The sequence below is a fragment of the Hydra vulgaris genome, chromosome 01, assembly GCF_038396675.1.
Source record: "Hydra vulgaris chromosome 01, alternate assembly HydraT2T_AEP".
NCBI classification, from domain to species: Eukaryota; Metazoa; Cnidaria; class Hydrozoa; order Anthoathecata; family Hydridae; genus Hydra; species Hydra vulgaris.
Genome location: NC_088920.1, coordinates 49,488,967 through 49,505,000, shown reverse-complemented (window position 1 = coordinate 49,505,000; position 16,034 = coordinate 49,488,967). Strand labels below are relative to the sequence as shown.

Sequence of the window (16,034 nt, the reverse complement as noted above, 5' to 3'; positions counted from 1 at the left end):
TTTAGAGTCAAGCTCCTTTGAAAATATTTTCTTATCATTCTGGTAAAATAAATGCATTAGCAATGTGTCCAAATGCACACTGCATTGTAACAACTGGTGATGATGGTAAAAAACATTTTAATGGAAATTTACTTGAATAATAAAAATTGATTGACTTATTATGATAAAAATTAATTGACTAATAAAAATGAGGTTTTCCTGATTTATTATTTTAATTTTTTTTTAAAAGAAAAAAACCCTGCATAACTAGCTCTATATCTACACATAATTAGCTAAATATGTTTAAGAATAGACTGTTTTATGCAAATATTGATAATGAATAGTTGATATAATTAATAAATGTAAATACATGTAAAATTAATGCAAACACATACGTAAATACATCTAAAATTAATGCATATAATGCAATCACTTTTACAACTACTTACTGACAAGAATGCACTTATATATGAGAACATTTTATATTTGAGAACATCTATAATTATGTATACTTATGTATAAATATGTTAATTATTATAATTATGTATTTAAGAACAATTCAGTAATTTAATTTATCAGTTAATTTATTAGCTATTAGTTATTATTATTTTTATAAATAAACTGTTAATAATAACTAATAATATTATTAAAGGTAGCGTACGCTTGCATGATTGTGAGTCAAAGCAAACACTGTGTGATCAGAAGTTTAATGCAGCTGGTTGTTCTGCATTGTGGATACCTCAATCGGTATTTTAATATAAAAAATCTTAATATCTTAACATTTATTTTTATATTCATTATCTGCAAAAATAATTGATAGAGATTTTTAATAACTATTTTTGCATGAGGTTGAAACTACACACTAAAAAAAATGTTTAAATTTCTACCATTCGGTTATATATCATATTTTACCCCTTTAAGGTAAAAAATTCCACCTTCAAGGCTAAAAAATTATATAAAAAAATGGTCATAGTGGTGTAATTTGCTAACTTAAGGGTATAATGTCTACCTTAAAGGGTGTAATTTTCTACCTTAAGGTGTCCAATATATGATATACCCTAGCGGTAGGATATGTGGTATACCCTTAAGGTTAGTTCTACCTTTTTTTTTTAATGTGTGTTTTTTTTGTATAACATGTTAATAATTATTATAATAATAATTTTGTATAATATGTTAATAATTAGTTTTTTTATTTTTAACTTTTTAAACAAAATTTACATTTAGTCAATAACTTAAAAGTTTTTTTTACTAGGTTAATAAGGAGTCTTCATCATTTCTTGTGGGCTTTAGCGATGGTGTGGTTCGCTGGCTAAGTATAATTAAAAACTCAAACAAACATCATAAGTTGTCTGATTATTCATTTAATTTAAAGCAAGCTATCAAACCACACTCCAAAAAAGTTACATGTATATCTATGCATAACCAAGGAAAGTTGTTAGCTACTGGGGTTCGTCATTTTAAAAATTGTTTGATTTAGCTCACAGTTTGTCAGTTTAATAAGAGACAGTATCAAAGTCTTTTTTATTTTTATCAATGCAAAAGAGACTAGGATATAATAAGAATGTTTATATGAAGAATTGTTTTGAATTTTTGATTTTTGTTGGAATTTAACTTTTTATTTAGAGCGAAGAAAGAACAATTTTTTTCTTCAGTGTTGGATTAACTCTAGAAAGTATAGGATTTGTGAATGTTGGGGATTGTGTAGTTTCCCTTCAGTGGTCTATTTATATAGTAAACATTTTTTATTTTATTATTAATATTTTTTTATACTATTTTTATTGTTCACACGTACGCACGCACACACACACACATATATATATATATATATATACATATATATATAAATATATATATGTATATATATATGTATATATATATATATATATATATATACATATATATATATATATATATATATATATATATATATATATATATACATATATATATGTATATATATATATATATATGTATATATATATATTTATATATATATATATATGTATATATATATATATATGTATATGTATATATTTATATATATATATATATATGTATATATATATATATATATATATATATATATATATATATATATATATATATATATATATATATATGTATATATATATATATATGTGTATATATATATATATATATATATATATATATATATATATATATATATATATATATATGTATATATATATATATATACATATATATGTATACATACAGGGTGCGGAAAAAGTTCCCGTACAAAAGAAAAATTATCTATATGGTGTTTTTTTTCAATATGAAGTGTGTTTTTAGTATTCTTTTGTATTCCTTCGCATTCTTGTAGTATTTTGTAGTATTATTTTGTTTTGAATTAAAGTGTAATTTGTTTCTCGTCTTGTACAGGAACTTTTGCTGTTTTTGCTGTTTATATATTTGTACGGGAACTTTTTCTGCACCCTGTATATATATATACATATACATATATATATATATATATATATATATATATATATATATATATATATATATATATATATATATATATATATATATATATATATATATATATATATAATTATAATTAAATTTTAGAAAAACAACTTTTAATGGAACTTAAAGTTTCATGCCTATCGGCAATCGTCAGCCATGAAGTACTTCATGGCTGATGATTGCCGATAGGCATGAAAACTTAAGTTCCATTAAAAGTTGTATTTTTTAAATTTAATTATAATTATAAAACGCTCTGATTTTGAAAAAATATACATTTTCTTAAATATTGAGCACTCTACAACAATCAAGAGTTTAGTATTTTTAATACTAAATCATACAACAGCAATATATATATATATATATATATATATATATATATATATATATATATATATATATATATATATATATATATATATATATATATATATATATATATATATATATATATATATATACATATATATATATATATATATATATATATATACATAATAATTTTCTGTCATAAATTGATGAACTTTTGCTCAAAAGTAATGAAAATGGGTTTTATTCTGATTAATTTTCAAAAAAAGTTACCCACAACACAAAATTTTTAAGATGGTATATAAGTAGTATTTGCAGGCAGTAAGTATTATTTGCATTGCAAATACTACATTACTGCATTGCAGTAGCATTATGACTTTTTAAAGCCTAGAATTTTCTTAAACCTTATGGAACATTCTAGAATTTTCTAAACCTTCTAGAATTTTCTGGAGGCATCTCAAAGTTTATGGAAATTAGCAAGATTTTGACTATAAAAGCTGCCTGATTGAGCAACGGTAATAATTGTATATGAATCTGAATTCGCCAGATGGCAATCAAATAATTTAGAAGTAGCTTTTATATTTGTTATTACTTTTGGAAATATATTAAAGTATTATCTTCAATCATAATGTCCTATAAGAAAAGCTTTCACTACTGAAACAAGATGATCTGGATAAAGAATCTTGTATGATTTTATGAGTCACATTGGAACAGAAGAACTATTCCAATAGAAGAACAATTACAAAAAAAAGAAGCAGGATACCACTAAAAATCCAATTTGTTGGGCCTCACAGTGGCTTGTAAACTTTAACTCCTACAAAACTCATCTATTTACTGCAAACAACTATCGCAGTACTATCAACTATCGACATTCCTATATTAATGAATGGCAACCCTCTCATTATTGTTTACTACTGAACTTTCATGGAAGCCATATAAACAATTGGTTGCTAAATTAACATCAGCTAATGTTGCTTCTCTTTATTGTGCTCGCCATTTTCTCTCTCCTGATTCCATTCTCTACTTCTACAAATCTCTTATTCGTCCCTGTATGGAATACTGTTGTATTCCATACAGGGACGAATGAAAAAAAAAAATCCAAAAATCCAAAAATGCATTGTAAATGTAGTTGGACCCGGTATATCTGCTAAGCTTGAGCCTCTTTCACATCGTAGTAAAGCTGCAACTCTTTCTCTTTTCTACAGATACTATTATGGTCGCTGCTCAAAGGAGCTATCATCTCAAGTTCCATCAACTAAAACTCATTCTCGGTTGACTCATCATTTATCAAAGTCTCATTCTTTTACTGTATCTGTCCCTGCATGCTTTAAAAATGTTTATTTGTCTAGTTTTTTTTCCACACCTTAAGTCTTTGGAACTCACTCCTATCTTCATGTTTTCTTGACTCATACAACCTTCAACTTTTTAAGTCTTCTGCGGACTGTTTCCTTGCTCTAAAACTCTATTCTTTTTTTCTAGTAACTCCCAACTTAATAGTGGTTGCTTACAGCGTTGTTGGGAGTGAATCAGAATAAAAAAAAGAAAATTGTGTAAAACAAAGAAAATATAATCCATTGAATGAAGTTTTTGACATCACAAAAAAGATGATGAATAGTTCTGCAGTGAGGATAAAAAATTGTATCATCTTTAGATTGAAAGCAAAGGATAGGTTAGTTATACAACTGGGAAGGCTGCTAGTTTAAAAACTATCCATCCATCCAAAAGAAGAAATATGTCCTTGAAGCCTACTTCAACAATAAAGGCAACAGCAACAATGTCAACTTCTAAATTCGAGTCTGATGCAAAATATCAAGAGTCTGAAGATTCAGAAGAACAGTCCACTATTTCATTTTCAGGAGTTTATAAGAATAACACAGAAAAAAAAAAAGAAAAAAAAAAGCGAAAATTGAATTAAGAAGCGAAAAAAATTTAAGTTAGTAAACCAAAGTCTAACAGTACCAGCAAGAACTACAGCAAAACCAAAACTGTAACAGTTTTGGTTTTGCTGTAGTTCTTGCTGGTACTTTTTTTCTCAAGATGAGATCAACGTTCAGACACCTTCACAGTTTGGTATATTTAGATCAACTATTAAAGAAGCCGTTAAACTTAAAAAAAAAAATGAAGAAAAGACTACATTTAGAAAGCTGGTCACTCTACTTTGGTCATAAACATATTAATCACCAAGAATATCGATTGTTAATATTGAAGAATAAACAAAGAGAAGTTAAATTACAAGCACTAAATCTACTAGACAGAAAAGCAGATACTGTTGTTAAGGTTTAACAGCTATTTTTGATGAATACAAGTTATGAAAGAGTATAAAAATGATTGTAAAGGACACTAGAAATGTGAACACTGGAAAAAGGAATGGGATTGTCAGTCAGTTACAAAGGCATTTTACTGAAAAGAAACTGGAAGAACCTCAATTCATTGGTTGTAAAAATGATGAACATCATTTTTATCATTTTTTCATGGCGTAGTAGATGTTTAATATTAGATGTTTAATATTTAGATGTTCAAATTATGTTTCCTGATGAGCCCTTTGCGTAGTTATGGATGAAGAACTTGGAGGAAACAATATGTTGCCCAATATCAAATATCCGTTTATCCTGGAGCTTGTAAAGGGCTATAAACAATTCAGGAAGAATTTCAAGAATGGTAAAGAAGTGATTACCGAAACAGCAGGATGGCATGATGAAATGAAGTTTCTATTTTATTTAACTCGGGTATTCTGCTTTTTAATAGAACCTGGAGTATTTCTTGAAGTGAAGATTCAGAAAATACCTAAATTAAAAATGTAAAATGGAATTCTCAAGCAATACTAGCTCTTTTAGAATTTATTCTTCTACCAGAGAGAAGAGACTCACTACTCGACATTTGTAGATTTACCTCTTAAAAATGGACCAACCATTAATTTTCTGACCAAATGCACAATGCAGATGATTATCAAAAACTATGTAGCAGCATGGTAACAAAAAAGTGTTAAACTTAGTGAAAAAGTTTTGAAAGAGTGCAGAACGAACAATCAAATATCATCAAGATCTTTTTGACATCTATAAAATGAAAGAGAACCTCCAGCTTAGATTTATTTTGTCTAACATAGCATAAGAATTGTATATTACGCTTTAATTAAGTTGAATGCTACACAACATTTTTTCGATACATACAGTAGCTTTTCATACTTGTTGAATTGTTATTTAAGTTTGTGATTTTATATTTATTTGTAATTTATAGTGTTATGATGTAACAATAAAAGTTAAATGCTTAAAACTACATAATAACTTTCTAATTAAAAAATTTAGAATGAAAAAATAAGGATCATAAAATTGTTTGAAATGCTATCTATACGCATATATGGTAAGTTCAAATTTTTGATTTGTAGGTGACCTTTTTCAACATGAAAATTGAATTAATGTTTTTTTCATTACTTTTGTACAAATATTCAATGAATTATGACCCAGTAAAATAAAGTCGCAAAAAAGTCTTAACCCTAGTATATATATATATATATATATATATATATATATATATATATATATATATATATATATATATATATATATATATATATATATATATATATATATATATATATATATTAGGGTGATTCAGATTGTAATAGAAAAAAAAAATGTCACAAAAAACATTCTCCTCAAGGTTGCCTGTGTTCCTTTATCACCTAAGATCATGTGTACCAAAAATTAGACTAAAAGAAGCAATTTTAGGGGTTGCCATGTTTTATAAGATGAATTAACCATTGGTAAAATTTTGTGATTTTCTCAAATTTCGCAAATTTGTTTTTTCATTGTTTATTTATTTATAATTTAGAAATTGATAATATGGCAACCACTAGATCTTCTGCTGAGGTGTGGCTTGTTGGTAAACCTACACAAACTCTGTCGACTGCCAGACTTCCTTCAAGAGGGGATGTTCTTCGGAGGTTGCTCTTCCATCATATAGAAGAGAAACAAGAAGTGAAAAAAAGTATTTGGGCAACAATTGAAGCAGTTCTTGTTATATGGGAGAGAGGAAAAATTCCAACTCAAAGAATTGACAATGCGGAAAGAAAGTTAAAAAAACTTTATGACGAATATCTGCTGCTGAAAAAACACCGAGGATCAAAATTGGACAGCTGTCAAATGAAAGAAGGAATTTTCCACGCTGACCTTGAAGAACTTTTTGATATTTCAACCAAGAATGCATCAGAAGTTATGAAAAACGATGAAGATAAAGCATTTTTACGTCAGCAGCAAGAAGATCCATTAAGTTGTAGTATGGCAGGAATTGATCGGAATTTAACAGCTAGGGAGGCACGGAAACGAGTCCGAGAAACTAAAATGGAATTGAGGCGTCAAAGAAGTCAAGCGGAACTGATGGAAAAAACAGAACTCATTTCTTCTTCATCAGCAGTTGACATTGTGAGTGAAAGTAGCTCTAGTTCCTCGGATGATGATGAATATCAGACTCCTTCCGCTTCCAGCACACTGAGCACAAGTGGTTCAACGAAAAAGAAGATGAAAGTTCTAACAAATAATGTTGTATCATCTCTTGATCGTGTTAATATTTCTGATCACCGTGCACTCTTCGTGGTTGGAACAGTGTCTCAGGCTCTTGGTCACTCGGTAAAAGATTTATCATTGTCGTACAGCACAATCCGCAGAAAAAGGCGATCTGTTTGTGAAGCGGTGACTACAGCTGACAAGGTTGATTTCTCTCCTGATGATCCACTTCTTCTGCATTGGGATGGAAAGCTCTTACCTGATATCACTGGTGGTCAAAAAAAAGTGGATAGAATTGCCATCCTTGTGACTGGTGGTGGGGTGGAAAAATTGCTGGGCGTTCCAAAGATTGATCTAGGTACAGGTGAGCAACAGGCTGATGCTTGCATGAAGGCTCTTAAAGACTGGAAATTGAAAGAATTTGTTCGGGGACTGGTTTTTGACACTACTTCATCTAACACTGGGTTGAACAATGGTGCCTGCACAATAATGGAGCAGAATCTTGACCGTAATCTTATATGGATAGCATGCAGGCACCATATGTTTGAAGTCATGCTTTCCACCATTTTCACGACTGCATTGGGAACCAGTGGAGGACCTGAAGTTGGAATTTTTAACCGTTTCCAGAAACAATGGCCAGCAATCAACAAGGAGGTGTTCACTATAGGGAATAAAGAATTTTACAACTGCGATTTTTTTCTCAAACTTCGCGAAGAAATGGTAGTATATTATAGTGAAGCAATTAAAGGTCAACAACCCAGGGATGATTACTTAGAACTCTTGAATTTGTGCCTTATTTTCCTTGGAGGATCAACTACAACATCGGAGTTCAAAGTGAAGTTTCGGGCTCCAGGTGCAACACACAATGCACGTTGGATGGCAAAAGCTATATATTGTATAAAGATATATTTGTTTCAGGATCAATTTGTTATTACTGCAAAGGAAAAGAAAGGAATAACAGATATAAGTCTTTTTGTGGCATTTGTATACGGACAGTTTTGGAATGAAGCTCCGTTAGCTGAACGAGCACCATTCAATGATGCCAAGCTTCTTCAACGGATTCAAGAATATCCAAATCGTACAATTGCAGTTAATGCAGCAAAAGTTTTGCATCGCCACCTCTGGTATTTTTCTGAACATCTAATAGGATTGGCTTTCTTCGATTCCCATGTCGACAACAACACCAAGATAGACATGGCAAACAACCTGAAACAACAGCCAAGGCAGAAATCTCTCAAAAGACTTGATGCTGCCACATTCGATTGTCACAGCCCATTGTCTTCCTTCGTCACACAACGCACCGCAGAACTTTTCGATCTAATTTTGAAAAATGGAAAAGAAAAAGCTGAATCATTTTTAATGAAAGAATCTTCAGAGTGGGATATGGATTCAACATATCTTGAAATGAAGCACAAGGTTCGTCAAATGAAAGTCGTCAACGATTGCGCGGAACGAGGCATAGCACTTATAACATCCTTTAACTCAAGCGTTACGAAAGATGAAAACCAAAAGCAGTTTCTTCTTAGATTGGTTGATCTTCACCGGAAGGAATTTCCAGTTGCATCAAAGTCTACCCTGATGAAGATGACTGTTGAATGATGAAGATGATTGATTTATTATTGCCTAGTAATAGTATTTAGTATTTATTATCAATAAGAAATTGATAATAAATAATTCAGTAATATAATATAAAAAATGTAAAAATAAAAAATATTTTTTTTACTTTTTGTAACCTTATACCAAAATATGACATAACATGGCAACCCCTAAATATCATCCGATTTGATTCAAATTTTGCCCAATAACTACTATTGTCATATAGAACAAGGGCAAGCTTGAGGACAACTAAAGTTTTGAACCTACAAATTTTGCATCACCCTAATATATATATATATATATATATATATATATATATATATATATATATATATATATATACACACATATACATATACATATACATATACATATATATATATATATATAGATATATATATATATATATATATATATATATATATATATATATATATATATATATATACATATATATATATACATGTACATACATATATATACATATATATATAAATATATATATATAAATATATATAAATATATATATATAAATATATATATATAAATATATATATATAAATATATATAAATATATATATATATATATATATATATATATATATATATATATATATATATATATATATATATATATATATATATATATATATATATATATATATATATATAGAACAAACTTCTTGTTGCCTGTCGAAATGGAACAGTTTTGGAGTTAGCTGAACCAGACAGAAAAAATGATACATCTGTTACTTACGAAATTTCATTGAAGTATATGCTTATTAATGAATTTCATTTTGAAAGTGTTAAAGCTGACATTTTGGTAAGCATTTTACAAATATGGAATGTATAATTAACTAAACAGATACAGCAAATATCTATCAACATTACAGAAGTTGCAGACAAGCAACTCATTAGAACCAACTTATATTATTAGTATATATTGGAAAGAATAAGCATTAGTGTGTGTTGGAAAAAATTAAATTTTTTTGTTTTCTATTATTTTTGCTGTTATGCACATTTAGTTCATAAACAGCTAAACATTAACAAGTTTATTTTTAAGATTATTTATAATATAGTTTGGTCTACAGATCAATTAGTATCATAAATCCTACAGCTTTCAGAATGATCCTCAGGTCTAAACATAACTTTTGAACCTCATTACAAGGAATTGGAGTGTGCTACCTCATGATTTTATCATTATAAAAAAATATGGGAAACACAGTGTAAACATTAGACACTTTCAAAACTATATTTGAGAATTATTTTCCAACAAACACTATTGCAAAAATGCACTTGATTTATTTATTGTTTCATATTTGCATCGATGCTAACTGTTAGTAAAGATGTACTATTATTCTTTGTTTTTGTTTTTATTTTGTTGTTTAAGTTTTCTTGGATTTAGCGTTGCGGGAATTGATTACTTTTGTGAAGCAGGAAATAATTAAATTTCTTTTTAAATTCTTTAATATTTATTTATTAGGTTTTGCAGAGTGTATAATTTTAAGTCAGAAGTAAAAATAAACAAGAAAAATATAAAAACTTTTTATAGAATTCTAAATAAATGAGCTCCCTTTTTCAGGATATTTTCCCATTGTTTTCCCTGCTTGACCAGTCTAGCAGGATATTGGTCATAAATAGTGTGGCTAAAGATTACTATAAAATTTAATACCTTTTTTTAAAAAGCTATTTGCTATTTAATAATAAATAAAATAGATAAAAAAAAATGCTGATGTGAATGTCTTTTGAGCTAAATGTTAAAACATCAGAAGACATCAAACATCAGAGTCTGCTGAATGTGAGAGAAGATTTGTACCTTGAAAGATGTGTACTCTATTTCTTTACGCTTACCAGTCTTTGCTAGATTGTCTAAATATAAGTTATATAACACTCCATACTACACACTAGTTCATATAAGATTTATCATTAATGATGTTATATGTAATTTTTAAATTCATTTACTCTGTTATATACCAGGTTGTCATTTCAAAAAAGTATGTCTTTTTAAATTTTTTTTTTCTTAAAATGTAATTTAATGTATTTTTTTAGTTTTTATTATAATTTAAAACATAAAAATAAAAAAACAAAGGTTTTTTTAAAACAATTTGGATTATATTCAATCCTTTAATCCATTCTTATGAAATCTGGTATGAGTGTTTCTTTTTTGTTTGCTTGTTCAGTTTCATAGTTGATGTGAACATTCAAAAAATGTTGTATGTTAGAGCATAATATTTGAAGAAAATAGTCATACTGTGTGTTAGATTTTTAGTGTTTTAAAAATGAAATTTTTTATTTTATGAAATGTTTTAAATGAAATAGCCGTTTCAGGGTGGCCAGCAACTTGGAAAACCTGGAAAACTCAGGGAAATTCTAAACTATGTGAAAAAGTTAGGTAATAAATCAAATTTTGTAGAAGTCATGGAAAAGTCAGGGAATTTTAATGAATAATTTATTATCATATTTTATTTCATTTTTTTGTTTAAAAATGTTTAATGTAAAGCAAACAATTTTTAAGAAAACTTTTTTTATTTGGGTAAAGTTAAGTAAGTTTTATTTGTTGTCTTTTTATTGCTACATTTATTAAATTCATATCGGTAAGTTTAAATTAAGGAAAATTTCAGATTAGTCGGGGAAAAATAAGGGATAATGAAATCAAAAGTTGTCTGGCCATCCTGCACGTTTAAATGTATATTTTGTTTGGTTCAAATCTCCTGAAGGAAGCAATCATATTTAACTACATTGTGTGCTTGATTCTAAACAATGTTAAATTTCAAAAATGTTTGAAATTAATACTGAAATAACGGTGTTGGGTTTAGCATAAAAACCATTACTACTTGATGCACCAGATGTTGCTTCTTTATTTGTAAATTCTTTTTGTGTATTGTAATACAGTACTCAGTTTAGTAGTTTTGTGTATATTGTAACAATGTACGCAATTATGTAACTTCTTGTGTATTTAAACACAATTATGTAGCTTTTTGTATATTTTAAACACAATAAACAATCACGTAGTTCCTTGTGTGTTACACCAAAATGCACATCTAGTTTTGCACTTTAGTTTTTATAGCATAAGTAATTCCTTTCATTATAAATGTCTTAGCTAGCTATGTGGCCAGCTATCTAAATAGGACTGGGTATTAACTATTAATGTTTGTTATGTTATTGTAACTGTACTGGATAAAAATAATTATCATGTTAAGATTTTGCTCCGTTTTTTTGACCATGAAGGCCATTTAATGTTTACTGTTTGTTTTGTTTTTTTTATAAAAGATATTAGCTATTTCATTTGAGGTGGTTAATTTATTATTATTTTTTAAATGTGGTTACAACCCTCTCTTAAACCTAAATCACAAACCTTGATGAACAAGGCTGCTGGACAGTGCAACAATTTGAGTGTGGTGTTACCAGGGGCGTGGTGGGTATCAAATTTAGAGCTTCTGGTTTACAAAGCGAGCGCTCTACCACTACACCACTACTGCATAATTTTGTTGCTGCTTTTGCTGAAGGCTTGAGTCTTGTTGAGTACTATTCCTTTAAAGTTATCTCTTTCTCTTTTCTAAAAGTATCATGGTTACTTGCACAAGGCATGATCTTGCGTGACTTGTCATGCAGCAAAGCTACATTCTTAATTTGTTTCTTTTAATTTTAAATTGTTTCTTACGTTTATTCATCTATTTTTTCCGCAAAATCAAAATCAATGGTTAGAATTTTTTTCTCTTCTTTATTTTTCTTGACTCATACACTTTACAGGTTTTTTAAGTCTTCCATTAGCTGTTTTCTTGATCTATTACTCTGTTCTTTACTTTATTGCTTCCGACTTATTATTAAATATTAGTGGCCTACTCATTAAATCTTATTAAAGTCTTATTAAACGTGAGCTTGTTAAAATTATAAAATGTAAATAAACATATTAATAAAAGTATACTGAAAATAAATATCAAAATTTTTTGTTATTAAAAAAATGATTATATTTAAAAAATTAAATGCTTTTCAAAATATTATAAATTTTTGAAGAGATTGGAAATAGAAGCTAAAAAAGAAAAAGAACGAATTGAAAAAGAAAATTTTAAAAAACAAAATCCGGATGCTAAAGAAGTCGAAGAAGAAGCTGTTTTAGAAAACGAAAATGAAGAAATTGGCATGCCTGAGAAGCAACCTCAAGGCAGTGTACTTAGATGTATCTATGGATTTGATTACAAGCATTTCATATTATTCTTGGTAAAAAAAATTTTACTTGCATTATTGTAGTAAGTTTTTTTAAATACTTTTTATGGTTTTTACTTTTAAAAAATTAAAACTTGTAATGTAATTAGTATGATTTTGTAATAAAGATTTTGAAAGAAGCTTTAACTGTAGATATGAGGTCTTTTTTTGTACCATCTTAAAGTATCGCTAATACAAGAATCTACAATAGATTACTTTTAGTAATTTAATGTTTAAAAAATAAAGTAAATTATCATTTTATGTATGTTCTATGAAATTATTTATTAATTTTTGAAAGTTTTTATGCAAATAAAAATTCAGATAATTGAGAATAATGAAAACTGATAAAAAACAAAAGTAGTGCGTAAATTGCCATTTACACACTACTCTTTTACTATTGTGCTGTTATAACAACAGGTTATTAGTCCATCAGTTTTATGTAAATGGTTTTAACAATTATTATCTATGCAATATAATATATAATATAATATATAACAACAATTAATATCTTTAAGTAATAGTTTTTAAATTTCAATACTTTCTATAATAATGTTTACTATAAATTTTTCTTTTCTACATAACACTTAACTTCAATTAATTAATTAGTAGCCTATGACTTGTTTACATTTGCAGTTACAATTATTATTATTATCTTTTTCTTGGTAATGGCAAAAAAGATGTGTAAAAAATAATTACCTCAAATAAAAGTTCTTTTATAAAAAACAGCTGCAAAGTTTTAATTCATTAAGTTGTAATGAACTATCTGAACAATATGATTCTATAAGTCTATATTATAACTCTTCCAAATTTGCACTTTCTTGAATTTTATGTCAAAACTCTTTATTTTAATTTTTCAGTTCTTTTTTATAAAATTTTTAGATCGATTGTTCCAGGGTATAAATTGTCGAGTCAGCATATTTATTAATAGAATAGTAAAACATTGTTTTCTTTTTAAAGTTTTTTTTCATAAAAGTGTTATGTTATGTGAAATAACTGTTCCAGAATATTCCAGTTTAAACTAGAAAATCCAAATAAGAAATTTTTTAAAGTGAAGATTCTTTCTCAAATGTTCATATAAATATTTTTTTATACCACATATAGAGTATTCTACAATACACCAAGTGTTTGTTCAATTTTTATAACAGTATGGCTATCTGTTTTATATATTTATAGTTTAAAGTGTTTTTAATTGTGTTTACACAATTTTTTATTAATAAAAGTATTTTTACAGAATACATATTTTGGATTTTTTGTTAAACGTTACTTATAATCTGTCCAAGCAAACACAGAGTTATTTATTGTAGACATGGCAAATATATATACAATTTATGTCAAACATTAAGTAAGTTAGAGTAAGAAAAAAACAGAAAGTATTACATAAAGTAATCATTCATTTATTAGGCTGGCATATACGTATTTATAATACATTGTTTTAATTTAGGATGTTAAATGCTGGATTTTCTTGACTCATTGCATGAGTTTTACTTGTGTTTCTATTTTTATGACTAGCCAACTCATTCTATTATCTCCTAATGAGGGTACTGCTCTAAAACTCAGTTTTATGGTTTTGAGGTTGGCTGGTAGTCAGGTTTCCAAACTTTATGGTAGCTCTTAGAGAGGTTGATTCCATCAGCTGTAAAATGTCAGAGTACTAACAGTACTATGTTATGCATAGATGATGTCCCTGTTCATACTCTTGGTGTGCATTTTGGAGGCCACATTTAGAGCCCTTTGTTATGGCTTAGGGTTTATAAATAGTAATGAGGCAGTTGCTTGGACTATCAGATAGTGTACCAAGTACTATCTATACTTTGAGTCAAGTTCAAGTTAACCAAATTAAAAAATGGCTAAAGTATAAAACACAAAAAGCCATCTTCATCACCAATTTCTTTAAATCTATCATTCACTGATATTTATGGTGTTTAAAGTAAATTTTCACCAGACCTATTTTATGAGACTAATTTGAGTTCAGCTGTCTCATTTTGTGATTTTAGTTTTGATGGTTATCTTTCTTTAATTTGTAAAGACTCCAATAGTCACTAGGATTTTAAAACTATTCTTTTTTGTGCTTTCGTTTAGCACCACTTCACTCAATCACCTTTCTCTTTGTTCTATGTTGCTCTCTGTCATCTCAAAACTGCACTCTTTTCTATGTTATTTCTGATCAAATTGAGCAAGCCCTTTCTCTTTATCCTTCAGCCAATATCGTTATTGTTGGTGACTTCAATGCTCATTACACTAAATGGCTTGGCTCTAGAGTCAGTGACTCTAGAGCCAAGCCATTTAGAGTACGTGTAAAGGCATACAACTTTTAACTCTCCTAATCGCCAACACAAATAGTCAACTTTCCAATTCGCTTTCCAGACAATCCGAATAATTTACCTTTTCTACTTGACTAATGTCTTGTTTCTGATCCTAGTCAGTGCTCAGTTCTCCACATTCACCCTTAGGTGCTTTTGATCACGGCTTGATCTCTCTAAAACTATTATCTCATTCCCCTTATCATTGTACCTCTTATAACTACCTTAAAGATGACTGAATTCAGGTTGGCATGGAACCTTTTAATTTTCTCTCGACAATTCCAGGTCAAGTTTCACACTTCTCCATGGTTTTCTTCTCATTTTGCTGCTGTGATTTCCAATTGTAACCATTACTTCTATATCTATTCCTAAAACAATTCTCCAGAAAACAGATGTTTGTTTACTATTTCCAGAAACAACTGTAAAAAGTTTTTGTCTAACACCAAAGACTGCTATTCTCAGGTCACAAAATTTTGAGTTTCATCTCAAAAATTAGACTCCAGAGACTTCTGGTGAATCTTTAACAGTGTTTATAGCAAATCTGTTATTCCTCCTCTTTTGCATGGTTCAGATTTTGTTACCTCACCTCAAGGCATAGCTTCATTATTTGCTAAGAACTTTTCATCAATCTCATCTTTTGGTTCCGCTGATCACATCCTAC

General features: G+C 28.1%; 1 protein-coding gene across 1 annotated transcript in view; it reads left to right on the top strand.

Annotated features, from left to right (window-relative positions):
• LOC101241763 (cilia- and flagella-associated protein 44) overlaps positions 1-16,034 on the top strand; it is a 101,925-nt gene that overhangs the window by 32,372 nt on the left and 53,519 nt on the right. The window contains exons 11-16 of the mRNA XM_065788459.1: positions 6-105; positions 632-726; positions 1,232-1,426; positions 1,603-1,710; positions 9,544-9,693; positions 12,885-13,088. Of these exons, the coding sequence (XP_065644531.1) occupies positions 6-105; positions 632-726; positions 1,232-1,426; positions 1,603-1,710; positions 9,544-9,693; positions 12,885-13,088 (852 nt within the window). The remainder of the gene's footprint in view (positions 1-5; positions 106-631; positions 727-1,231; positions 1,427-1,602; positions 1,711-9,543; positions 9,694-12,884; positions 13,089-16,034) is intronic.